The 27,056-nt window shown below is 41.0% G+C and overlaps 1 protein-coding gene across 1 annotated transcript in view; it reads left to right on the top strand.

Annotated features, from left to right (window-relative positions):
* Window positions 1-3,436: 3,436 nt before the first annotated feature.
* The window catches only part of LOC123035631 (protoheme IX farnesyltransferase, mitochondrial), a 145,224-nt gene continuing 121,604 nt past the window's right edge, over window positions 3,437-27,056 (top strand). Inside the window, exons 1-4 of the mRNA XM_044454038.1 lie at window positions 3,437-3,564; window positions 8,279-8,404; window positions 9,532-9,856; window positions 21,102-21,226. Of these exons, the coding sequence (XP_044309973.1) occupies window positions 8,312-8,404; window positions 9,532-9,856; window positions 21,102-21,226 (543 nt within the window). The 5' untranslated portion in view covers window positions 3,437-3,564; window positions 8,279-8,311. The remainder of the gene's footprint in view (window positions 3,565-8,278; window positions 8,405-9,531; window positions 9,857-21,101; window positions 21,227-27,056) is intronic.

Raw genomic sequence — 27,056 nt, forward strand, 5'->3', positions numbered from 1 at the left:
TCATGCATAGTTTCTCAATAGCTTGAATTTACATGTCTAAGCAGACCTGGAGATGGGTTCAAGCTACTGAGAAACTATGCATGAGCTCAAGACTCTTATCTAGACTCTAGACATTCTGAATTGGCCAGGGCACATGGAGCCTCTGGGCTATCAAAAGATACTTCCTTGTAAACTGAATTCCAACAATGACTATTTACAATGTATATTTGGACTAAAATGGCCTGTCGACTGTAGCCCACAGCTAAAGGTGAGAGAAAGGGGCGGGGGAATGCCATTTTAAACAGTGACAGCTTGGTTTTGAGAAGGAAGACAGGATTTGATCCCACAATGCAAAAAGCACACAGAAATAATGCTTTTCAGACAGGATTTATCCAAATTTTCCCAACACATCTCCAGTGTCTTCTAATTCCATCCCTACAAAAGCAGTCATGGGAGTATGTGATTTGGATCAGTGCTATGGTGCACAGGAGATTTTATCTTTTCCCTTTGTGCCAGTGCCCTATTGTAAATAGCTCCTATTAGCCCTGGAAAGGAATATTATGCCAGTAATATTTGTAGCTAATAGCCATTTAGAGATGAGATAATCTGCACTGGGACTACAAACTGGATGAGGGATTAGATTCTCCTACTCCCATATTGTGGATCTAATTCGGATCGGGATCACTCACAGCCTCCCTGAACAAAACAAAAACAGAAAAAATAGTGAGCAGGAAGAAAGGGGTGTGACCTCCAGGCAGTCCTTCAGCAGTCTTTGTAACAAAAAGAAGCAAGGTGAGGACCACTTATGCCAATAATTACTAGAGAACAGCAGGGAGGAAGGAAGTGCTGAACCTTTTCCCCTTAGGTATTTTCTACCTAAAATCAGCCTTGGACAACAATTCCCCATAGGAAAAATGTTATATACTTCTTGCTCCCCCATCTTTTGCCATGATTGATTTCAGGCTGTCCTTCCTCTTGTTACAGGCCAACTTCATCACAAAACTGTGTGCCTTATGACCCACCAAGCTAAATGTAGCTTACCCTCTCTCTGCCTCCACATTTACAGTTCCAGATAGGCAGAAAAGAGAGGTCATTTATTGAGACCCTTATGAGAATAGCATAACTAGGCTTGCATTTGACTTGGTAGGTTACAAGTTTTCTAGGTCTGTACAGTTAGCTAAACTGCAATATGTATTTTTCCTTATCTTTCTCAAAACTGTTTGTTTTTGTTTAAACCCAACAGCATCTCAATGGGGTTCCATTTCAGCACTTAATTCTTGATGAATGTAAGGAATGTCCAAATAAACTACAAACTCTGACGGAGAAAGGTTATTCAAGGTTCTCTGCTTTTTGCTTGCTGCTTTCTACTAGCAAGCCAGAAGAGTCCACAGTCCAAGTCCAAGCTCTCCAGGGAAGGTAAATGCACAAGCCTCCAGCTTGTCTACCATTCTGAAACCAACACTGGGTTATCTGGTTGTCCAAAAGAAAGAAGCTTCTGAGCATTTCCCTTCCAGAGTCTCTTCAGGGAATTCCAGAACAGCATCTCACATCACAACCACCAACTTAGCGTAAACATGCCAGTGTTCGACAAAAATTGCAGCTGAAGGATAAAAGAAGGTGCTGAGGGCCAAAGGACACATGACTGCCATTTGTGTTTAACTTTGTCATGCCTACAGTTGCAATCTTGAGCAATGGGTGGAGAGAAGGAGCTTGATCTTTTTACTGCTCCAAATTTCTCTGCCCTGCAAGCTCCCTTTCTCCCTATAAAAAGAAAAGCAACTGGAGAGAGCAGTACTAAGTTGAGAGAAAAAGGCCCTATAATATTTGGGGCTTTTTGGAGACAGGACATGATAGAGCTTTAGAAAGTCAGCATATAGGTTAAACATTGATCATTATTCATCAAACGCCAGATGTCCCTGGATTGAAACCACCATATCAACACTTGCCTGGTTAACAATGGAAAGCGATAAGTGATAATTAGTTCCAGGAACCAGGAAGGAAAGTTTCACAGAAGCAGTCTTCCCCCTCTGTGTATGCCACCATAAGTGCACAAGGGTAGGCAGGGCAGTAAAAATGTTTGTGGACTAGCAACGTGTGCGCAAGACTGCATTAATTTCTCCAAACACTGTTGCTGCCAAGAAGTTCTAAGCAAGAACTTATTCAACTTCAGTCTAAGTAACATTTTTTTTTCTTCCATGGTTGGTGGGTTTGGCTTTTAGTTGAACAGCCTTCCTTCAGGATGGGAACAGTACTGGCATGTTGAGTTCCTTCAGGGCACTCAGAGTCTTAACACGTGGGAAAATACACTTCTCATAGGAATAAAATAGGGAATCCTGTCCTTCACTTTGAACTAACAATATTTGGCTGCTTTTAAAAAGGGTATTTCATTCTTTACACTTAAATGAATTTCAAACAAGGCTGTACCTACACACTATCAATAGTGGGCTTGTAGGGAAGGTATCTAGAGCCAAATATATCCTGAATCTGCAATGCCAAAGCATGGGGTCTCTTTTGACCTGCATATAAAACCGTGACTCTGAAATCCATTCCTACCCTCACTTTAGCATATACTGCTTAATCAAATTCTAGGATACAGAACGGACTCAGGAGGCAGTTCATATGCCACATTCCAGGGCATTCATGTGGACATCCTTTTATTACCCTGCTTAATGGCATGAGGACCATGCGAACCAAGTGCCTGGATGCTAAATGCTGTCTGCCATAGCTACAGTAGCCAGAGCTGTGAACAGAGTGGAAGTGAAGTTTGTACAGAATAAGGATATGTAAAATGGGCAGGAGCTGCGGTGGGGTTGGGCAATCATTCCTACCTCAGGCTATGTTACCTTAGATGAATCACAACTGCTGCCTAGGGTGTAACAGAGAAAGGACATGTAAAAAAGAATGAAAATGTTTCTGTGTTACGGTGGCTTCACTCACAAGTTCTCTGAGACCAGCAACTTCTACAGCCAGCTTCCTCAGCCTGGTGCCCTTCGGATGCTTTTGCCTACAACGTCCAGGAGTCCTTATCCTTGGTCATATCCGTCGGGACTGATGGGAGTTGAAGTCCCGAACATCTGGAAGGCATCCAGCTGCGGGAAAACTATTTGACAGCTCGCTACTTAACACGACTGGGCCAGCTTGTGTTAAGTACTCGCTCGGCGGTCGGCATCGGCGGCAGAAGTTCAATAGGTGAGGCTCCCCTTCCCCGCCTCCAGAGAAACCTGCTGCCTCGAGACTTATGCAACGCAAACTTTTCGCTGGAGGGATGAAAGGGGCAGCAAGTCCTCCTCCTCCGCCGCCACCCTGACCCTTCCCGGGCACCTGTTGGGCGCAGAAAAGCCCCCGTTCGACGGCGAGACGCCAAGCAGCGACCCTTCCGCCGCCGCGCCAGCCTTTCCCCGCCTCTTCCAGAAGTCCCGCCTTATTCCGCGGAAGTGAGCCGAGTCCGGAGGAGGGCCGAGTCGGCCAGCATGGCGGCGCCCATGGAGCCGTGCTGAGGGAGGCGAAGGACAGGGCGGGCGACCGACCGGTCTCTATTTCGGGCTTTATTCCCCCGATGCCGCGGCCTGCCCTGGGCTCCCGCAGGTACTAAAGGCAAATGCACAAGTCGTTGTTCCCCTCGGAGGGTGGTGGTGAGGATGTCTCTGGGCGGTAGGGCAATGCGGAAGACCGATGTAGACTTTGTTATCGAAGGTAGATGGGCTTTGTTGTCGAGGCATGGCTGTGGACCTGCACGGCTGCTCGGGAAATGCCTGCTTCCTCCTGGGTGTCTCTCGTATGTAGTTCTCAGCGTTTGGAAAGGTGACTCAAAAGGTCGCAACATTGGTCTCTTGCGCCTATGCCAGCTTTCTCCAACCTGGTGCCCCCCCACAGGTTTTGGACCACAGGTCCGTTCATCCCCTCCAGAATGGCTAATGCAAGTTGTACTACAACGCATCTGGAGGTCTCCAACTTGTGGGAAGCTAGTCTGTATTGACTGGCAGTAGCTCTCCAGGGTCCCAGATGGGTTCTTTCTATCGATTTTGGAGATTAAACTTAACGTGTTTCTGGTGACCTTAATGGTGACATTAAGTATATAAAGAAACAAACTGAAACTGCCTTCTTCCACATTAAATCTTGCTTCTTCCTGCAGTTTCCACTATTTTCTCCTCCACTTTGTGATTTTCTTTCCTCCTTAGCTAGCCAACAAGTGAGACTGACAGGAATTGTTTGCTGCTGACAGCATGGTAAAAATTATTTCTCTGGCTTCCCATCATCCTTTAGCCCAGTTCTCTGTTGTGCTGGCCGTACCAACCAACCAACCAACCAACTAAATAAATCCCTACCCCAAAAAACTTGCAATTCAGAATTTGACACATAGGCATAAAAAAAGGAAACTGGTATCAAGAGAACCAGGGGAAGGTCATCTATTTGTAGAATATCCATTCTATTCTTGAAGCTGCAGGTTTGTAGCTTGAGGGTGCTTTAGGAGCCGTTCCTGTCACTTGAGGCTCAAGTGACCTCAGTGGCTTGGAGTGCTTGGCACCAGCTTTGGCTTGGAGGCTCAGGTTTGCACCCATCTAGTTAGGGATAGCATGGTTTCTGGTAATCTATGCCCTTGTAATGTCCACGCTAGTTTGTTGCAATGCATTCTACATCAAGCTATCTTTGAAGATTATTCAGAAGCTCCAGTTCATGCCAGATGTGGCAGCAAGACTAATAACTGGGACCAAAAGATCCAGGCATAAAAGACCATTTCTAGCCCACTTGTGCTGGCTGCCTGCATGCACTTTCTAATCTATAAACCTTAGAAACTGAGTGAGTCAGAAGGGGTCTCCCAGGCCATCTAGTGTGACCCCTGTCTCCAGCCTACTCCGCTCATGACATGCCTACCATGTCCACAATACCTGGCAGAATGTATCTCTTGAACTGAATCTACCTGGACATTATTGGTCAAGAGCTCAGAAGGTGGCAACAAGGAGAAGAGGCTTCTAGGTGGTAGAACCCAAATTCCCTCTACAGAGCTTTGCCTGGCACCAGCTCTACCTTTGTGGAGCTAGGCTCAGGTTGACCTTTTCTCTGAGGTATTTGGGGACATTTGATGACACACGGAGAGGTGTCATCAAATCTACTTTATGTAGATCTAGTTTAGTTATGTAGAACTAAAACACTGCTTTAGTTGCTTACTTTATTTTTTAAATTCTATGCAGTTTTTATTCTGTTGTGATTTTTGTGTTTTTCATTCATTGTTGTGAACTACCCAGGGAGCTTCAACTGTAGTGAGGTTTAGAAATTAAATAATTGATTATAATAATTATTATTATAGTATTCATTTCAGTTATAAGTACTTGTGTATACATAGATGGGTCAGTACTTATACATAGGTATAATACATATATATGTGCACATTCCAGTTATATGTATGTGCATATGTACATACATCAGTAAATATAAAGGACAAATGCATAAAACAATCTATCCTTTCCTTCACTCAGCATATTTTAGTAGGGACTGCTTCAAGAAAAATGTGGGTGTTGGAGCATTCAAAAGAAAAGGGAGAGATGGCATTGCTTTGCTGTTCTGGGAGACCTTTCTAGGTATAAGGGTGAAATTTCCTGAGAGAGCAGAAATGGCTCAAGGAAGGTAAAGAGATAAGTAGGAAACCCACAGAGAGAGTGGATAGGAAGCCAGGGGATGGACCACAGGTCAGTGGTGGAAAGCATGCCTGGCATGCAGAAAGTCCTAAGTTTAATTCCTGCCATCTCTCAGTTAAAAGAAATAGGTAGAAAGAGTTGGGAAAGGCTCTTGCTTGAGACTTTTGAGATCTGCTGCCAGCCAGAGTTGCCAGTATTGGATTGGATGGACAAATAGGTTGACCCAGTACAAGATAGCTTCCTATATTCCTAGTGCTGGGACTTAAGGAGGAGTATCACGTAAAGGTGGATGATTTTGATGGCAGAGTTCTGAATAGAAAGGGCAGAGTAATGTCACTAGAAACAAGGTATAGGACAGATTCCACAGTCAAGGCAAGAGATTATTAACTTAGCAGCCAGAATTTTGATCAGGGTGGGCGTGGGGAGCAGATCAGAATACATGGTGCCTGGTGCCATTGTCAGTGGATACATAGAGAGAATATGAATAGAGAAATGGAAAGAGGAGAGATTTAGTTTTGGGTATATGTGAGACAGATATGATGATGAAACATTCAAGCATGTATATCAGGTAATGGACATAAGGGCCTGGATTACAGGGGAGTTCTGCAGTAGAGACAGATGGAAGTTATCCATGTGTAGGGCTCATTGAAAGACATTGATGAGGACACTCAAAGATGCTGTGAAAAGCCTTGATAGAAGAATGCAGATGACAAGTTTCTCTTTATGGAAATATTGAACAAGCAGTTAAATGAGAATAGAGACACAGAAATCCAGGGCATGAAGCAAGAGAAGGCAATTAATGGTATCAAAGGCAACAGAGAGAAAGTGGATAAGAATAGAATAGGAAATTCTGGATTTGGTAGATTTCAGTGAGAGTAATAATGCTGAAGCCAGATTGTAAAATCTCTTTGAAAAGTGAATCCTGAGATAGCAGGAGTAAATATGAACCAGGAGATTATGTAAACCATCTTGGGTTTCTTACAGGAAAAATGGCAGGAATATATATATAGCAAACTAAAATAAATAGCTGGGTAGTTGCCTCCATCTTTCCCCATGCTCCTATATAAGATTAAAGTGCCTTTATGGCCATTCTGAAAATATTCATATTTTATGCATCATAAATTAATATATGCAATCACTTTCTCCTGTTTTCCTGAAATCAGGGTTTTAACAACACATACAACAGAATACCCATACTAAAAATAAGAGCACCTATTTGGTAGAAATTCTGGAAATATCCTACATGAAGTTAAGGCAACCTAAGCCTGTTGAAACTAATAGGCTTAGATTCCCTTAACTATCATTGGATCAGGGAATTAAACACATCCTCTGTCTTGAAGTTTTAGCAGAGACAATTGTTTAAAATCACAATAAGCAGCTAATGTGCTCTCATTTCTCTGTTAAAATCAATATTCTTTACACTAACCTCTCTCTGGGCTAACCTAATGCAAAAAGCAATCTGTGACTCCTTTGCAGGACCTTAATTAATGTTGGGGTAGTAGAGATGCTGATTTGAAATCTATACATGAATTCATAGTTGTACACATTAATTCTTTATTTTAATGTGTTACTTATATATAATTATTTTATTGATTGTTTATATGTTTTTAGATTTATAAACTGCCCAGAGAACCCATGAGTGGCATAGAAGTGTAATAAATTAATAAATAAAATGTTAGGAAAAGAGTAATTGGGCTGCAATGTGTATACACCTTTCATAACTGATGTTGCAGTTTAGTCTCATACTGCCTATTTTGGTTTGTTCTTCTATCTCCTTTTAAAACACCTGCCTTGAAACTATATGAATTTTAACTGAAATATGCTGCTTATTGACAAAGGGAGAGAAATGACTGTGTAGAAGCATTTATGTTTTCCCACCACTGCCATGTCCCTTGCTTTTAAATGTCTGTGTGCCTAGAAGTGTTTCCTCCTGCTTAGCACAGGCTGGTGTTATTGGCTTTTCCACTAAGTATTTGTGTTATTTTAAGAAAATGTGTCTATTATATAAAAGGTAATATTAATAGGTATGTTTTATCTGGATAACTTACACAAGGATAAAAAACCCTGTTAAATAAATGAAACTGTTTGTTCCAGTCACAGAAGCTACTTTTTAGTGAGTGTTCAATACAGTTAGTGTATCGACTTGAGCAACTGAAGCACGTACACCAGGCTCATAAACATTGCTTCAGTGTTTTCCTTTATTGTCATGAGACTTTTTACTGTGACAATTAAAAATGAAGTTTTATGGTTGCCTTATATCATAGCTAGTAGTTTTTAAGATCAGTAATAAACACATACATTGCAGCTGGAGGAAACACCCCCCTCCTCCAATGTGAATGCTCAGCTCTGGTGCTGTTTTTATGGGCAATACCTACTTTTAAGTAAATATTCCATCTTGTTGATGCTCATCTAGTTATAAACAGTTTTATAGCCAATGGCAGTAGCAGGAGTGGAAAAGATTAGCGTGATGGGTTGTTTGAAAGGCAATACTGAACAACTTCCTCTTGGATTTTGAAAGCAGTATGTTGTCTCCTTTATTTTTTTTTTCCTTAGGTTTAGTCTCGTATGCATCTTTCTCCTCCTGTCATGATTGAGAATCTGGACTAGGTCTGTGTCTAATCCTTAACGAAAATAAATTCAACCCTTATTTTTCCCCTCACTTGTAGGAATATTTTTCCAGCACCTTCAAGAAAAAAGCCATGCAGCAAGTGCCACTCAAGTTTGCATGTTTCTTTAGAGTCACCAAAGAAAGAGGAGTTACATTTCAGCAGTTAATCTTCCTCAAGCGAATGGTAAGTCAGTGAGGCACTGTATATTAAAAATAGTGTAGATTAAAACTGTGCATTTCTTAGCCTTCACACACCCATCTTTTGGTGGCTAGCATCACTATATTTGGTATTTGCAAATGGAAAATGAAGAAAATCCCATTAAGTATCCTGAGCCAAAAAGAGTCATAACTTATGTGAGTTGCAGAGGCTGAATCTTAATATCTGTCTTTGGAATGGGACAGGTAGAAACTCACTTTCTCAGTTTCTTCCTTTTCCCATCAGCTCCCAGAGTCCCTAAAAGTACTCTTTTTAGGGTTAAGAGACCTGAGTGGGAGACAACATGGGAAGCTAAGGCAGTGGGGGAGATCATGGAAAACTGGGAAGAAGTACAGTTTGCTCTGCTCTGAATATGTCTCTGGCCAATCCTTGCACCATAACCTACTCCACTTAGCAGGGCCTTGAGTCATAATGGAACATTTTGCAGAGGTCCAGGCATGGGTAGGGATGTGGCTAAACTGCTCGTGATAGAAAGGATATGATCTTTGTGGGTAATAATTTTCATTGTGGTTAAAATATTTTAAGTCACTGTTATCTACTATATGTCATGTGGAATAGGGCTGATTAGATATTTTAAAATAGCTGAAATTTAGGTTAACTGTGAAAGAACATAAAGACAAAACAACAACAACAGGCTCCTTAAAGCCAAACAAGACTGTTTGCTGCAAAATGCTAATATGGTTACATTAAATTAGGGCACAACTTTGAAATTAGACAGGAAGAGTCCCACAACTCCCAGCATTCCCTAGCTGGTTGGGGATGCTGGGAGTTTTAGAACTTTTCTGTCTAAATATGCATAAGGCTGTGCCATACATCTTCTGCATTAAAATAAAACAGCTTTTATGCACCAGGATGAACTTGCAGACCTTCGGTTGTTATGACCTACAACTCATATGATGCCTTACAATTGGCTAGGTTGGCAAAAATTCTCCTTCACAAGGCTCATTGCAAAAAAGTTACTATGCAGCTCTCAGTCCATTGAATGAGGCTTCCCATGAGGGAAAAGCCTGGTCTATGCCTGTAGAAACTGTGAGTCAAAGTTTAAATGTATCAATTGACATTTACTAATTTTTCAAAACATCTTACTTTTTCAGTATGTAGCACGGCAAAACAAAGCACTGTGTCAGCGAACAAAGCTGAAGCCAGAATCAACTGCACCTCCTTTTCTTGAAGGACAGCATTCAGATCAGGAAAAAGCAGTTGTCCATGAGGTGAAATCGGTTGCACCTCTTCTGCCACGTTTGTCTGAGAAACCAGCAACAAATGAGTCTGAATCCTTTAAGGCCATGGCAATCAGCGATGACACAGAATCTGTAGTAGGATCTGCATCAAAGGAAGAAAAGCAGTGGAAAGAGATGAAGCTGCAGCTGGATAATTTACCAGGGATTTTGGCTCGTTTGTCCAAAATTAAACTTACAGGTATTATTACTAGCTGTTTCACTATTTTCAGGGACATGTGTTTGATTCTTCTTGTCTGTCTCATGCATTCACTTCTTTTCTTATTTGTGCAGCCCAATTATCTGTGTTCAGTTCAAAGTAAGGTCTATTGCGTTCATTAGAATTAATCTTATGCAAGTGTGTGTAGGCTTCTTCACTCTTAGACTCCTTGTAAGAACCAGGCATTGCCTTCCCTTTATTTAAAAATATTATTTCATTTACATCACACCATTTTTTTCTCTTTCAAGAAACCCAGTGTGGCTTCTGTGATCCTCGTCCTCTCCATTTCATCCTCCAAAGTATTTTGAGACTTAGTGACTGGCCCAAAGGCACCTAGTGAGCTTCCTGGCCAAGTGGAGACTGGAAGTCAGGGCTCCCAAGTCCCAGTTCAGCCCTAACAACACTGGTTCTCCATGTAAGGAGATGTAAAATGAGACAATCATTTGCATGCTCCCAAGGTTGTTGTGTAAAACTGGCAAGTGAGATTGATCTAAAGGTGCCTGTAAGGGCTCACACATACTCACTGAGATAGTATTCACTCTACATTCCCTAGTGCCATGTAGCTAAGTGTTTCTGAAATGCCATTCAGTTTTTTAAGAAAGCAAATCCAAACCATCCTCTTAGAACCAAAGTGATTCTTTGGATCTGGCTTTAGTTTTGACATCCATCTGCACATTTATAAGCAACATTTTCATCTAAAAGGGTGGGTGGTTTCACAATAAATCCAGTTTGAATCAGTGGTAAAAAACAAACGCACATACACAATGCCAATAATTGCCAATGAGTTCTTGCTAGCTGGGCTCCAGTGCCTATGAAAGGTACATGGCAACATGGAGAAGGTGCAGGTTTCACCAGTCAGTGGATCCTCATGGCTGTTCCTGTTGAATAACTGTCTTTGAGATGCTTTCAAAATCTAAGGAGAAGTGCTAGAACAAGAGGAATAGTAACCCTCAGTGGAAATATGCAGGTTACTGCTGTTGCTTGTTTTGCTCATGCCTTTTCTGTAGTCCCCATTGCACTGGGAGTTGCAAACATTTTTGCTTCTGCATCTCTTGGATGGCTGCCAAGATACCTGTAGAGAGCCATAAGGAATATGGGAATAGCAGTGAAAAACGGCCAGCTGCTGCAACAAATAGTGCTGGTACCTAGAAGCTCAGAAAGGGCTGGTGAGCAAGTGATTGAGATTGCAGCCATGTCAGCGTGCTTGCAGTTTCTATACCTTGACCACTCTGCTTCAGTTATGGGGCCTCTGATTTTAAAAGTGTTATGTGTCAGGAGAGAGGCTGAAATAATTAAACACTGCTTAGCTTTTCTATCCAATGCAGGGAGCCACAGTGCAGCCACCGTTTGTGCTGTAGCCCGGCTCTGTAAGTCAAGAAAGGCATGAGTGTTCGGGTAGCAGGGACTGGAGTAAATTGCTTGCTGTGCACCCCAAAGGTGGCTCTGCTCCCCACTGTTGCCACTTCCAGAAAGCGGGCTCTTTCCTGCACCTGGGGTTGATGGTTAGCGCCCCCCTGTTCCTCTATAGTGCATACTAAGCTTGCCACCCCACTGTCCCAGGTGGAAAACACTTTTGCTACTTTCTGTAAAGTAGGATTTGTTAAACCACTGCACAGAGTAAGGAGAAAGTATACAGCAGCAATACTTGGAGATAAGGATTTCTATCTTGAGCTGTCTTGTTCTTACATTCCCCGGTTGGAGAAGTCAAGTTGAGGTTTCTGTTAGGTGCCTGTTTCAGAAGTTGTCAGGCAGAGTATATCCAAGGGCTTGTTTGTTTATTTTTTAAAAATGTTTATGCTGCTTTTCAGTTCTAGCAAGAGTTTTCAAAAAAGTCTGCATAAACACAATAATTGAACAAACCCAAAATTAAAACTAGAGCCCTAAAATCAGAATGGAGTAAAGTAAAAACCATGACTAGCCAAGTGGCATACAAATGTTCTGTCTGTCCACATACATGCCATCAAGTCTTGGCATGTCTTCACCTAGATACAGCTAGTCTTCACCTCTTGGGGCAGGGGATTCCAAAACTGGTGGTGCCACAATAAAGGCCCTGTTTTGTCTTCTGGTCTTTCATATACATTTGTTTTAGGCCATTCAAGATGCAATCCTGTATAGGATTAGATAGAAAGAAAAGCCTACAAGTCCAGCATGCTTTTCCTGTCTGATTTTGCATAGCATTGCACCCTTTGTCCCTGGCAGGGAAGCATCAGTACCTTAAACTGGAGCCAGAAACAAACCAGAAGTCAGTATAGTTGACAAAAGACTGATGTGATGTGTTATGAAAAGCATACACCGGAGAGGAATTGGTGTCATGTTGTATACTTGAATGGATTATGATTTTATCTCTTTCAAATGTTTTATATTTCAATTTTTCAGTAAGTTGTGTTGAATCTTTTTTGAGATAGGTGTCAAGCAGTTCAGTGCTATGGCTCCTGGACAGTTTCTCGAAGACCATAGGATTTTTTTGGATTCCCAGCTATAAGGTCAGCTCTGACCTTGCAGCTGGGTGTCCACTGTTGGATTCCATTTCCTTTTCATAGGTGGTGCAGAAAGAACTCCTCCACCAAGGTTGCAAGAGTGACCTTGGGAAAGGGGTAAAGGAGTCTTCTGGGGAAGGGGCAGAGACCTGCACAGCCAAAATACAAGGCCTGTTGGTGGGCACCTCAGCCTCCTTCCCTGCCACTTCAAAGCAACACACTTAGATGCCCTAAATCAGCTGTTTATGTGATTTGCATAGCGCTCCTCCTGCCCCCCCCCCAATTCAAGTAATCCTCCAAGTTGGGATGCTTACAGGCATCCTCATAGGGTTGCACCAAGAAATCTTAATCACAAGCATAATTTGTGCCAGCTACAGTTTCCAAACACATGGTGAAAACTTAATCTAACAGGGAAATGATCAAGGCATGTATCACTGCAGCCATAGCAATCTCCTCTAGAAAGGGGTATACACTTAAAAATAAATGTTGAATATTCCCTTCTAGCATTTTAAATGCTTTTTCACTGGAGCTGCGATGAGCTAGGAGTCTAGCAGTGACATGGACTCTTAAGTCCAGAGAACCAGTGGTGTCACCAGCAGTAACGCCAGGTCAGAGCAATGCCGCAAGGCCACTAGGGACCCCTCAGCCTAGCTCTGTCGCTGGACTAGCATCGTTCAACAGAAGTCCAGGGAGCCAAATTCACCAGTGCTGTTAGTGCGCTGGGCATACAATTTTGGTGAAATGGAGGAGTGCTCGACTACAGGTGGTCAGTCTTCCATTTCTGTGGAAAGGGGTAGAGTCTGGGACTGTTGCATTAACTTTGGTGTCGGCCCTTATTGGAGCAAATGGCTCACAAAGAGCTCTCCTTGGTGCTGCAGCTTGTGCCTCCCTTTGTCACTCTGCTGCTTGATGCTGAGCCTTGGACTTCCGCTTGGTCCATACCGAAGTCTGTGCTTGAAAGCAGCTGGTATCTAAGCCAAGGATGGAATTGTAATGAAAGCATACAAAGTCCTAGATTAAAAATTTCTCTTTTTGTTCTGCTGAGATTTATACATGGTTATGTGGTGTATTTGCCATCTTTGTCCTTTTTAAACTACAAAGTTCCTTCACAATGGGGTGATGGGGGTAAGAAATAAAAACCATTTGCCCCTGATTTAGCTGCCTCTTGAGAGGGTTCTGTACAGGGATGGCAAGAGTTCTGCTGAGAAAGACAGATCCCCGGGCGAAAAACAGAACTCTGGCTCAGGTACTCTGATGACAGAAGTGCTTCTTTTTAACTTTTCACAGTTTAGTATTCACTCAATAAACTAATTGCAAACTGCAATACCTTAAGATCAAGTGATAATATAAATAAGCAATGCATTTATATAAAATCTAAATAGTATAAAGGAAAATCCATATTTGTGAAGGTAATGCTTGCTGTTTTTTTAAATACTCTAAATGGTAGATAATTGTAGTATTTTTAAATTTAATTTCCTTTCTATGCCATTTTAAGGGTAGAACACCCCCAAATCAGCTTAGTTGCTGGTACTGTATCACTAAAAAGAAGAAGAGGCTCTTACAGTATGTAATCATTAGCATTCTCACTGGATCCTACCAGCCAAGAGCAAAATGTATCTGTTTGCTCTCTTCTGATTGCATCCATTTCAAACTGAGGGAGCAGTTCTAATTAGATGTGATAATAGATTCCAAGGGTGGATTCCAAGAAGTAGTGATTGAAAACTACTGGCTGTGCCTGGGGAGAAAATGGCAAGATACAGATTATGCATTAGCAGGAATGGAGGAGCCATGGCATGTGGGAAGGAAAGGAAGAATGGAGGAATTAGCACACAGCTTGGTGAAGAAAGGAAAACACTGGGAGCCAGGGCCTGGGGAAAGAAGGAGAACTAAAGTAGCCAGGACTCGTTTGGATGGTGAGCATGGGGGAAAGAGTAAATGCCGATACCAATAAATAATCAATTTTTAGTATCACGGACAATTGTAATTTTTTATCTTTTTTATATTCATTGTTTTCTAAACTAGTTGTTGTTGTTGTTGTTAGCTGTAAAGTCGCATCTGACCCATTGCGACCCCATGGACGACATTCCTCCAGGCCTTTCTGTCCTCCACCATCCCCCAGAGTCCACCTAAGCTCACACCAACTGCTTCAGGGATTCCATCTAGCCACTTCATCCTCTGCTGTCCCCTTCTTCTTTTGCCATCAATTGTTCCCAGCATCAGGTTCTTCTCCAGTGAGTCCTTCCTTCTCATTAGGTGGCCAAAGTATTTGAGTTTCATCTTCAGGATCTGGCCTTCTAAAGAGCAGTCACGGTTGATCTCCTCTAGGACTGACTGGTTTGATCGCCTTGCAGTCCAAGGGACTCACATGAGTCTTCTCCAGCACCACAATTCAAAGGCCTCACTTATTCGGTGCCCAGCCTTCCTTATGGTCCAGCTTTCACAGCCATATGTTGCAACTGGGGAAACCATAGCCTTGACTAGATGCACTTATGTTGGCAATGTGATGTCTCAGCTTTTTAGTATGCTGTCTAGATTTGCCATTGCTTTCCTTACAAGGAGCAAGCGTCTTAATTTCTTGGCTGCAGTCCCCGTCTGTGGTGATCTTGGAGCCCAGGAAAATAAAATCTGTCACTACCTCCATTTCTTCCCCATCTATTTGCCAGGAAGTAAGAGGATCTGATGCCATGATCTTAGTTTTCTTAATGTTGAGTTTCATGCCAACTTTTGCACTCTCCTCCTTCACCTGCATCAAAAGGCTCTTTAGTTCCTCTTCACTTTCTGCCATTAGAGTGGTATCATCTGCATATCTGATGTTGTTTATTTCTCCTGGCAATCTTAATTCCAACTTGTGATTTATCTAGCCCCACCTTTCTCATGATGTGCTCTGCATAAAAGTTAAATAGGCAGGGTGACACTATACAGCCTTGCCAAACTCCTTTCTCAATTTTGAACCAATCAGTTGTTCCATGTCCAGTTCTCACTGTTGCTTCTTGACTCGCATATAGGTTTCTCAAGAGACAAATAAGATGGTCTGGGACTCCCATTTCTTTAAGAACTTGCCACAATTGGTTGTGATCCACACAATCTAAGGCTTTAGCATAGTCAATGAAGCAAAAGTAGATGTTTTTCTGGAACTCCCTAGCTTTCTCCATGATCCAGCGTATGTTGGCAATTTGATCTCTAGTTCCTCTGCCTCTTCAAAATTCTGCCTGTACTTCTGGTAGTTCTGGGTCCACATACTGCTGGAGCCTAGCTTGTAGGATTTTGAGCATAACTTTGCTAGCATGTGAAATGAGCGGTAGTTTGAACATTCTTTGCCATTGCCCTTTTTTGGAATCAGAATGTAAACGGACCTTTTCCAACCCTGTGGCCAATGTTTAAGTTTTCCAAATATGCTGGCATTTTGAGTGTAGCACTTTTACTGCATCGTCTTTTAGGATTTTGAATAGCTCAGCTGGAATACTGTCACCTCCACTAGCTTTGTTGTTGCTCAGACTTCCTAAGGCCCATTTTGACTTCACATTCCAGGATGTGACCACCCCATCGTGGTTATCAGGGATGTTAAGCTCTTTCTTGCATAGTTCTTCTGTGTAATCTTGCCACCTCTTCTTAATCTCTTCTGCCTCTGTTAGGTCCCTGCCATTTTGGTCCTTTATCATGCCCATCTTTGCATGAAACGTTCCCTTCATATCTCCAATTTTCTTGAAGAGATCTCTGGTCCTCCCTACTCTATTGTTTTCTTCTATTTCTTTGCACTGTTCATTTAAGAAGGCATTCTTACATCTTCTAGCTATTCTCCGGAATTCTGCATTCAATTGGGTGTATCTTTCCCTTTCTCCCTTGCCGTTTGCTTCCCTTCTTTCCTCAGCTATTTGTAAAGCTTCCTCAGACAGCCATTTTGCTTTCTTGCATTTCTTTTTCTTTGGGATGGTTTTAGCTGCTACCTCTTGTACAGTGTTGCGAACCTTCATCCATAGTTCTTCAGGCACTCTATCAGATCTAATTCCTTAAATCTATTTGTCACCTCTACTGTATATTCATCAGGGAAATGATTTAGGTCATGCCTGAGTGGTCTAGTGCTTTTCCCTACTTTCTTCAACTTAAGCCTAAATTTTGCAACCAGAAGCTCATGATCTGAGCCACAGTCAGCTCCTGGTCTAGTTTTTACTGACTGTATAGAGCTTCTCCATCTTTGGCTGCAGAGCACATAGTCAATCTGATTTCTGTGCTGACCATCTGGTGATGTCCATGTGTAGAGTCATCTCTTGTGTGGGTTGTTGGAAAAGAGTGTTTGCTATGACCAGCGTATTCTCTTGACAAAATTCTACCAGCCTGTGCCCTACTTCGTTTTGTACTCCAAGGCCAAATTTGCCTGTTATTCCAGTTATCTTTTGGTTTCCTACTTTAGCATTCCGATGCCCCATGATAATAAGGACATCATTTTTGGGTGTTAATTCTAGAAGGTGTAGGCCTTCATAGAACTGGTCAACTTCAGCCTCTTCAGCATCGGTGGTTGAGGCATAGACTTGGACTGCTGTGATGTTGAATGGTTTGCCTTGGATTTGAACTGAGTTCATTCTGTTATTTTGGAGACTGTATCCTAGTACTGCTTTTCCTACTTTTTTTATTGACTATGAAGGCTACTCCATTTCTTCTGAGGGATTCTTGCCTGCAGTAGTGTACATGATGGTCATCTGAATTAAATTCACCCAATCCTGTCCAGTTCAGTTCACTGATTCCTAAGATGTCAATGTTCAGGCTTGTCATCTCTTGTTTGACCACGTCCAGCGTACCTTGATTCATGGATCTTATGTTCCAGGTTCCTATGGAGTATAGATCTTTGCAGCATCGGACTCTCCTTTCACCACCAGATACATCTGCAAGCATTTGTCCTTTTGGCTTTGACCCAGTCGCTTAATTGTTTCTGGTGCTACTAGTACTAGCCCTCTGCTCTTCTCCAGTAGCACATTGGACACCTTCCGACCTGAGGGGCTTATCTGCCGGCATCATATCTTTTCCCCTTTTGGTAAAAAGGTACTGTCCATTGGGTTTTCATGGCAAGGATACTGGAATGGGTTGCCATTTCCTTCTCCAGTGGATCACGTTTTATCAGGGCTCTTTGCTATGACCTGTCTGTCTTGGGTGGCCCTGCATGGCATAGCCCATACCTTCATTGACCTACACAAACCCCTTCACCATGACAAGGCAGTGATCCATGAAGGAATTACATATTGTAAAACACACTTTCTACCAAAGGCATCTCACTGATTTTATAGGATCTGGATAGGTACTTCAGTTCATATTGAATTACTTTGTGATTCAGAAATAATCAAACAAGCAACAATTGAATTTCAGAGCCTCTTTCTCTCAAAATTCTGTGAAGTCAAAGCTGCAGTATACCAGTTTTGATTTCATGTAACTGGGGTACTAAAGCAGAATGTAGTGTTTTCTGTGTGATCCCCTGTGTGAGTCTGAACTAGGAGAATAGACAAACTAATATTTGGCTTTATTTTCTCCAATTGTTGGAATACAAACTTCTTTTTGGACACAAACCAAGAATCATGGTTTAACACACACTCTAATCAGTTACTAAATAGGCTTTCAGCCAGTCCTGGATTGTTTGGTGGCATGAAAGAGAGCAGATTGGCAGAGGCTTGTACACATAATGCTAAATGCTGGCTTAGTATTACACACAAACATAATCAGTGTTGAAGTATGCCTTATTTTTAGGATAGCTTTTATTCTGCAAGAAGAATTGCCAGCATTTGTTTCCAATTACTATTAAATGCAAGAAAGCTTTAAGAATATGGCCTCGTTTTAGTGTTGATGCTGTAGCCTCTAATGAAACATACATATAACTAGTTGAAACAAAGCTAAGGTTACAAAGTAAACAAATTGGTGAATCTCGTACTACTAATATTACTCTTATTTTTAGTGTTTCGGTGAACAAACTGTGAGAATGTAAGAAGAGAAATATTGAAGCAAGGGCTTTAGAAAAAGGTTGCCTTTCCTTGGGGAAATATTAAAGCTTGCAGTAATCTGATCAGATTCCTCCCCTACACACACCACACCCCAGTTAAAGCAGAGACACTATTTTTCCAAGCTGTTATCATTGTTTTATCACAGTAACTCTGGAAGTAATAATTAATTTAGAAGCTTGAACAAAAATTGTTTGAATTAATGGGTTAGATCCACAGTTGTATGGAGCCTGTGGACAAGAGGACCAGAGGCAATGTGGACAGGGGAAAGGAACAATTGGTGCTAATTGCCTGCCCTGTTGCACCCATGGGAATATCTAGCTGCTGGAGCAAAAGCTTGAATTGGATTTACTCACTTCTGTGAATGAAAGGAGCCCTCACAGAGCAGCACACATCTGCTTTGAACCCAATGTTATAATTTGAATAATTTAATCCCAGTTTTATACTTTTAATGCTTAAAATATACAAAACATTTGGGATTTCTTTATTTCATTACAGCTCTTGGAAGTTCCTGAGATAGCTCAAGACTGGCATGCTGTGTGCAGGTCTTTAAAGGAAATGCATCTTAAAAACGAATAAAAGGCTCTTTTCACATTTGATTTGGGCTGCTAATCTGATAACAGTAGATCCTACTTGTGCATTTAACATTTGAAAACAGTATTTTAAAATTGCATTTATTCTGTCCACCTGGGCCATTTGTCTCTACGTACTCTATTCTGCCTATTATAGCAAGCAAAATTATAATTTTACCCAGGGTGAGTAGAGGAAAAGGTGGGAAAGCACTGCAGCTATATTCTTTCTTACAGTTTCCAAGCTCCTGAAGGGTAAGGCAGAATCCCCAAGCTGTGAGTTGGCAGCTCTACAGGAAACAATATTAGTGCTGGTTGGCTCAATCGATAGTAGTCTCATGTGTGGGTGGCAGCAAGGTTTAAAGGAGACATTTCATGAAAAGGATTCAATAAGTATAAACTCAGGAGAATGAGTGGTTCCAGGTGCCAAAACAAACAACAAATCTAACAGGTGTAGGTGACTTACATATTGTTCCAAGTTTAATTAACATGTTTAGAGAAACACTTTCTTCAACAGGAGACTGATTTGAAAGATACATAAAAATGATGATTACTGCCAATAAAAATGATAGGCTAGTAAGCAAATAAAATGAACAAGTATATTATATATTACAACATGCACCGAACAAATATCAAGAATTTTCAAAGAAAATGTTCTCAGAGCAGAACTAAAACATAGGGAATTCGTAGCATTCCATCATTAAAAGCAAAGAAAAAAGGAAAAAAAAAGGATTTTTTCTCCCTTCCATGGCTATATGATATTTTGTTGTTCTGAATTTTAAAAACCTGTGAGTTTAAAATTTCAATTATGTTTATTGAAAGTATGTTTATACTTTCAATTATGATCATTAAGAAATCAAATTCAAATGAAGTAGGATATGAATCAGTTAAAAAATATCATGTTTTTATTTTTCCCATGTTTCCTATAAGTGTAAAGGATTGTACAATGTTGTGTTTATGCTTCAAGAAATTCTCAATGCTCACAAGTATAAAGGTGGGAGGTAAGGAGCAATACATCACAAAGTTGCTATGTAAAATGCTGGTTTCAAGTTGTGCTCCCTTGTACTAAGATGAGTCACCAAGTTTTGTTGTAACTTTAGCTTTTCACAGTCTTCAAAAGGTTCTGTTTTAGGATATCTTTACAGTAGTTGGATTTCAAAAGTTATAAAGGCATAAATGAAGATTTCTAGGTCTGAATTTGAGACACATATTCAAAGCTTGCTTAAGCCAAGGCCAAAATGATGCATTTGACAGCACAAGAACATTGGTTTATGAGTGTGGGACACTGGGCAAACTTACAGAAATATCTATTCCAGTTGGATAAATGAGAATGCACTACAGCTGCTTTTAATGAGAACCTGATAAGTCGCAATGAAATGACTGGCTGAAATTAATCTGGAGAAATCAATGGAGACTTTAATTAGAACACTGGCTACAGTATGCTCGAATTTCTTTGAGGGTCATTGTAATGATAATGTTATACAGACTGCTCCTCCTCTCTCCTTCTATAAATGAGCTGGTGTTTTGCTATAATAAATGAGTTTCAAATATTCTCCCAGATAACTTTAATTAAAACCTCTTGCCAGAATGTAAAAGAAGGCATTTGCCCTTGCTAATGGAAGCTCAGACTTTCTAGCAAAACTTAATAAAAAGTCAAGTAGGAAGGCAAAAACTGTCATTGCATTGTTTCAGTGGCTCCCACCTTTCTTTAATCCGGGCCATTGGTACTCCTTTAGCCTGCTTTTTCCTAAGGTTGGAACAGTGAATGCAAGGACGATGCAGGCAGTATGGGGATTTTGATAGTGGCTGCATGCATGGCTTTTGCCCTGTGATTGCAGGGATGCACCTGATTGCTTGGAATAGGTTGTTAACTCAGGTTAGGTGAGTTGATAATTTGCCATTGGAGAGCATATGTAATGTAAGTACACAGAGAACTGCACCCTAGTTTCAGATCTCAAATCGGAAGGGAAACATCCTCTTTTGTACTTTTCCTGTATTGCCCTGTTATAAGCGGGTGATGGTGGGAATGAAGACACATCTCCTTACTGTTTTCACAAAAAGGGAAAAACATACACCGAGGGAGAAATACAGAGCTATGTAACTTTTTAACAGTATGGTGGCAGGTAGTGGCTGTATTTGCAAAGTTAAAAATAATCTGTTTTGTTAGTACACTAGTGCAAAAGTATGTATTTTTGTGTTGCAGCCTTGGTTGTAAGTACTGCCTCAGCTGGATTTGCAATGGCACCAGTGCCGTTTGACCTATCCTGTTTCCTGCTTGCTTCCCTGGGAACGGGATTGTCATCTTGTGCCGCTAATTCCATTAACCAGGTTGGTACATTATTATTACTTTGTTTTCATAGTTTACTACCATAAATGCCCAGTAGTTATTTTTTGTAACTCCTGTGCTATGATAAATTAAAATGTGAACATCTGGTGTAAAATGGGACTCTGACAAGACATCATTCACATCTTACCATAACAATGCTCTCTCAATTACCATAAAATGTGGACTGTTGAAAAGGATTGACTACAGTGAGGGCTCTTGGGCATTGTTCTGTTGTGGTGTAACATATGAGTAAATTTTTCGGGCCCTATTTTTGCTCCATAGCTTGCCTAAGGTATATGCCTAGGTTCATTGGCCTCAGTAGAGTCTGTTCAAGCCAGCCTTGGACTTGTGAAGAGGTCTGTTTGGTTCAGTGCTATTATCATTTTGTAATTTTTGTGTGTTTATATGTGCTTTTATTTTATTTGTTAGTAATTGTCTTATTAACTACATTAGAAAAATGTTTTATGATTATTAGCTACCGTGGGTTCTATTTGCTTGAAGGGATTGGATTGATTGATTGAATGAATATGATCCATTTATGGTGCAAAACTCTCAGAATATACCAAAGCACTGCTTCTTCTAGATGATGCCTTATAAAAACTAGGAGGGATATAATTGGGTCAGGGCAATGATTGATGTGTCTTCATTGGGGGGGGGGGGCTCATCTCATCTGAAGGAGGTGGTGAGATCATTCCTGAATAAATTCTTTCTGGATCTGGAAGAGTCCAGTAACTCTAGGCTCGTAGCAAACATTCCTTTCTTGGGCAAGGTTCCTGAGTATGGCATGGCCTACCAGTTTTAGGTTTTTCTTGTTTGAGACTGATTATCTGGATCCATTTCAGTCAGGGTTCAGGCAGGGTTTTGGCACAGAAATAGCTTAGGTTGGCTCGTATATCAGATGAGAGACCAGGAGGTTGTGATCCTATTGATACTCCTGGATCTCTTGACAGTTTTTGATACCATCGACCATGTTTTCCTCCGTAGGTCTAAGCTGGGAAAAAGAGGCTGGTGAATTATTGGCCCGTATAGCAATGAAAATAATAAGATAATAACTATGTGGCTCCGCTTCAGACTTCCCTCCTCCCCCCGTGTAGCGGTGAGGATGGGATCAGAAGAGCTCTTTCTCTCACATTTTTAATAAAACATATGTTGTTCAGTGTTACTGAAATCAACTTCAAAGCTTGATTTACAAAGGCGGCTTCTTTGTTGTGAACTATTGTTGTGATTAACCACAGTTTATGGTTTGGACAAAATCATGGTTAATTGAGAATAGAAACATGTTTCCGATCTTCTTCTAGTGATTGTGCCAGGGTGGGAAGGTGGCAGGGTGGGGAACCTGTAAACCCAAGGCTCACTCATGCAGAAGCCATAGTTTTGTCAGTATACATACAAACTAGGTCATTGTGAAAAGTTGCTCTGAATTGTGATGTCTGCTGGTTGTGTGTTTTCTGATAGCATTGCTAAAAGATCACCTGCAGGTGTCCTGCCCTGTCTATCCTCCCCAAATATCCCTTCAAAGGTTTCTGAGATCACTTTCCTGACCTTGGAGAACAGCCAGTGCAGTTCTTTACATGCTGCCAATGGGTTGGGATGGGTGTGGCAGGGCAGAGTTCTTTTCTTCAGGTCTGAATGTTGGTCTCCACTATGGATATGTGATTTCAAAGTACCTAACAGTATCAAGGGAGCATAGGATTGCTCTGTAAGTGTGCTCCAATTTTTCCCCCTTGAATAATTCAGGTCAAATTTTTTGTATTTGGACAAAAAATTAATATGGTATATGCCCTTTCCCCCTTTTTAAGACAGGATTCTTGCTAAGTGCAAGTAAGATAAATATGCCAGATTAGATCCCTCTAGGACACGGTGGATCTAACTTGTGGCCCACTACATAATTTGGCCTATGGCATCCATCAGCTCTAGCCAGCAATTATGAGAGTTGTCGGCCAGAACTTCTGGAGGGGCTACAAGCTGCCCATCTCTGCTGTAGGGCATCAGAACATTTTTCCAATCAAAGTTAAGCTTCCTATGTAAATGGTTGTATGCAAAGCAACCTAATTTGCATCAGATGCTTTCCCTGAAAATGTTCCTGTTGAAAATGTTGCAAAAAAAGCTACATCACTAGCTACAGACAGTGACTAAATCCCAGTTTTGATACCAACCGTACAACTTGGAATTAAGCGAGAGTGAAGCAGGGAGGCATGGAAAAGGTTATAAGTTATGTAAGACTTTCTAAAAGTGAACAGTTTTTTTGTTCATCCCTCTGTTTAGTCCAGCTTAATTGATGTAGTTCATTGGGTGGGAGTTTGTTTACAGACAGGTTAAAGCAATGAAGTATTTTGCTTGTTCACTCTTTGAACAAACAATGGTGATGAAGAAACCCGGAAGGGATGATAGCATTACCAATCACTTGAATAGGATTTAAAAGTTCACAATACCTTTGCAATCTTTGATTTCCCTCTGTGCTCATTACTGAGGCGGAGTAGCAAATTTCTTATGCTAGAATACATGGGAATTTCAACCTCTCATATCAAAAACTTGACTGCATATAGTGTAAACATAACTTGCATGTATACAGTTTTCAACTATAACAGTCAGAGGTGGTAGCACTGTGGAGCTTACCACCAAAGGCCAACTTTTCTGAGCAAATTAAGCTGTGGAATGAGGAGTTCTTGTGGAGAGATCAACCAGGGTTGGGAACAAAGGCTTTTAGAGTTAAAAGATATGGATATGTGTAATACAAAATAGCTGCTTTTAAGAGCCCTTGAGGTAGAATGGGAAGAAAAAAAGAAGGAAAATGGAAATCCTACTCAGTGAACTATTTGTCTCCCACAGGCACAGTATCAATTCCTTTTTTAACCTACCTTTAGTTTACTAAATAATCCAGTTTAGTCTTGTGCTTTCTCTGATCTCCTTATGAAAACCGAAAATCAAGGTTTTTCTAGTATAATGTCAGATCTTAATGTGGAAAGAATATCATTTGTTAGAGCTGAGGGATGTTAACCTTTGATTTATGGCACTGCCATGCAGATAAAGCATGTAGTGTTGTTTACAACAAAATCCAAAGCATTGAAACGTTAAAAGATTTCATGTATCTCTTAGAAGTCAAGTGCATTCTTCTGAGACTGTGGAATGGCTCAAAGTGGGAGAAGGCTGTAAAGATGAAAGCAGGATGTTTAAAATGGTTTGAATTTAGTAGCTGAAAGATAAACTGCTGTGGTTAGGTTTGACTGATAGTACCTTGAAAAAGAAGCAGATGGAATTGCGTATCTTATATTGAACACATAAAACCTGCAATGGAAAGTAAAGGAGCATGACCACATGGAAAACAAGAACAAATAAAAAAGGAGTGGTATTACCCCTTGTATATACATGTATGTGATGGTCGTTGTGAGGAGCTTAGTCTAGCCTTAACAGTACTGAGTATCTGTATTTAATTTTATATTTTGTATTTTGGTATATATGTATTTATTGGATTTTGACTTGTAAGCCATCCAGAGACCCACAAAGTATTGGATGGGGCAAAAATACCCAAATAAATAAATAATCCGCCATAGCTGTATTTCTGGCATTTGATGTAAAAGTTCTAATTTGTACTTGGTATGGTTATCCCAAAACTTACAACAATTTATTTAAAAGTGAAGTCAGAGAATAGCATATCACAGTTATGTGTGCATCTTATTTAGACTATAGCCGTGCATTGTATATGGAGCTTACCTTTTCAACTGTTTTGAAACTAGAGTTCAGGCAAAACACTGTATATTTTAACTGGGAATGGACAGTCCTCAGTTTTAAAACACTGTTTCCCTGGATTTCAGCCCATTTAATGCAACGCATAGATGACAGATGAGGCTGGCAGTTTGGCATTCCCTGCTATTTCCCAGCTCAAGGTTTGGGAGGACGACTGATGGGTGGATTAGGTGATATGATGCCATGAAGTCTCTCCACCACCCTTACCTGCTGCAATGTGTCAGCCATGCTGCAGTTGAAACATCAGGTTCCTGATAGGAAAAAGGGTTCCTTGGCTGTATAGCCACTACACTGGCAAACCCCATGCAGTGATATTACTTCCCCTCTTCTTGTTCCTTCTAAGCCAACCAGGACACAGACTTTCTAACTTGGTTATGGTGAAGCTGACCAGCTAGGCTGGCTCTGTAGCATAAAAGAAGAGCCTTGCAGAAGCCAATAACAAAAACAACTGTTAGGCCATTGGGAATCAGCTTCTTTTCAGGCTCACTTTCCCAACTGAATACCTTTCCTCCCTTCTAAACAGAAAAGCCCAAATCAGACCTTCATGGTGGATCTTACTGCTTAAAGAAGCAGTTGGCGTATGAGACACTTCTCAACAGATTTGCCCTCTTAACCTGATAAAGTCTCCTCAGAGTAATGATGTTAGGTCTGCTTCCCTCTTGATATATTGTTCTTTGTATTCTCACAAATTTCTCCACAGAATTTGAACCTGTCCAATTCTCTAGGACTGCCTGGCTTATCTCATCTCTGCGTTCACTGGTCTTGGTGTTTCAGCTGCAGATTCTTACCCCTCCTTCTCTTCCGAGCTCTAGAATTTGTAGCTCTAGCTTTGCAGGAAGAGCAGCCAATCCCTATGTAATGTGGGTTTTCTGGAAAAAATGGAATCAACTTCCACATGCAAGTTAGGTTCATTTGCAAAGCATAAATTGTTTCAGGAAAAAACAATCTTATGCCTACAGTGTGATCTACTTTAGCATGTTTATATATTCAGTAAAAAGCCTAAAGTACCCCATGTTAAGTTTTTGTCCCAGTAAATTTTTGTCCCACGTTTAATATTCTCTCCAATATTAAAGCATACTTTGTACACTATGTATATATTCTTTGAACACTTGTAAAAATCTAAAGACAATATTACATGCTTCATTTACATTGTTGATGTAGAGGAAAAAACCCCTGAAAAATGATGTACTAATTCATCCTATTTGACTTTTTCCTTAGTATGCTGTACTAAGAAGCACGCCACACTGGCTTTCAGAACCATGCAGGAATTCCAGCAGAGTTCAGCCCTCCTCTACTGAGGTTGCTGGGGCACTGTCAGTTTCACTGTCACTATTTGTTAGTTCCACTTCACACTGAGACAGAGGCATTATAATGCCATATATGTCTCTCTAACATACTTGCTATGGATAATCATCTGAAAAACGGTAATTACAACTTTGAAATGGCTAAGCTCGCCTGATACAGCACAAGCTTGTGTTTTCAGTTTCCATCTATTCATTGTTACTTATGGACAGATTTTTTCCCCTTGGAACATTATCCAGAAAATGTTCAGTTTTGGAAAAACTTCTGCAGAGCATTGCACACTCCACTTTTCTACAGGAAATGGAGCTGATGGACTGTTTTGACTACAGCATTGTCAAAGCATGCAGAGCTGCTTGGCTGTACTAGATCAGAAGCTGAGAAGGAGCAGGGTCTTGACCTTGCACAGAGGTTCAGCATGAGCCTGGTGGGAAGGGCAGGTTCCAATAATTCTGGATCCCTGTCTGAGCAGCTTAAACCCAAGATACTTAAAGGATCGCCTTCTGTCACAGGAACTGGCCTTAATGCTGGCATCTGCATCTGAAATGTTGCTCTGCATCTCTCCCATGCACCAACTGAAGAAAGGTGGATGGTGACTGAAGACAGGGCTTTTTGAATAGTGGCACCCTGGTGCACTAAGCTTGGTTAATTTTTTTTTCTTTCTAGTAAAAGCAGAAGTTTATTTACAGAGGACCTTTGGGTCTTTTAACCTGGCCTATAGATATTTTAATGCTGGATTTCCTCCTCCCCTGGTGTTGATATTTATTGTGCTTTATAATTTGTAAACAG

The sequence above is a fragment of the Varanus komodoensis genome, unplaced genomic scaffold (genome assembly GCF_004798865.1).
Source record: "Varanus komodoensis strain SLA01 unplaced genomic scaffold, ASM479886v1 scaffold7_1, whole genome shotgun sequence".
In the NCBI taxonomy this organism is placed as follows: Eukaryota; Metazoa; Chordata; class Lepidosauria; order Squamata; family Varanidae; genus Varanus; species Varanus komodoensis.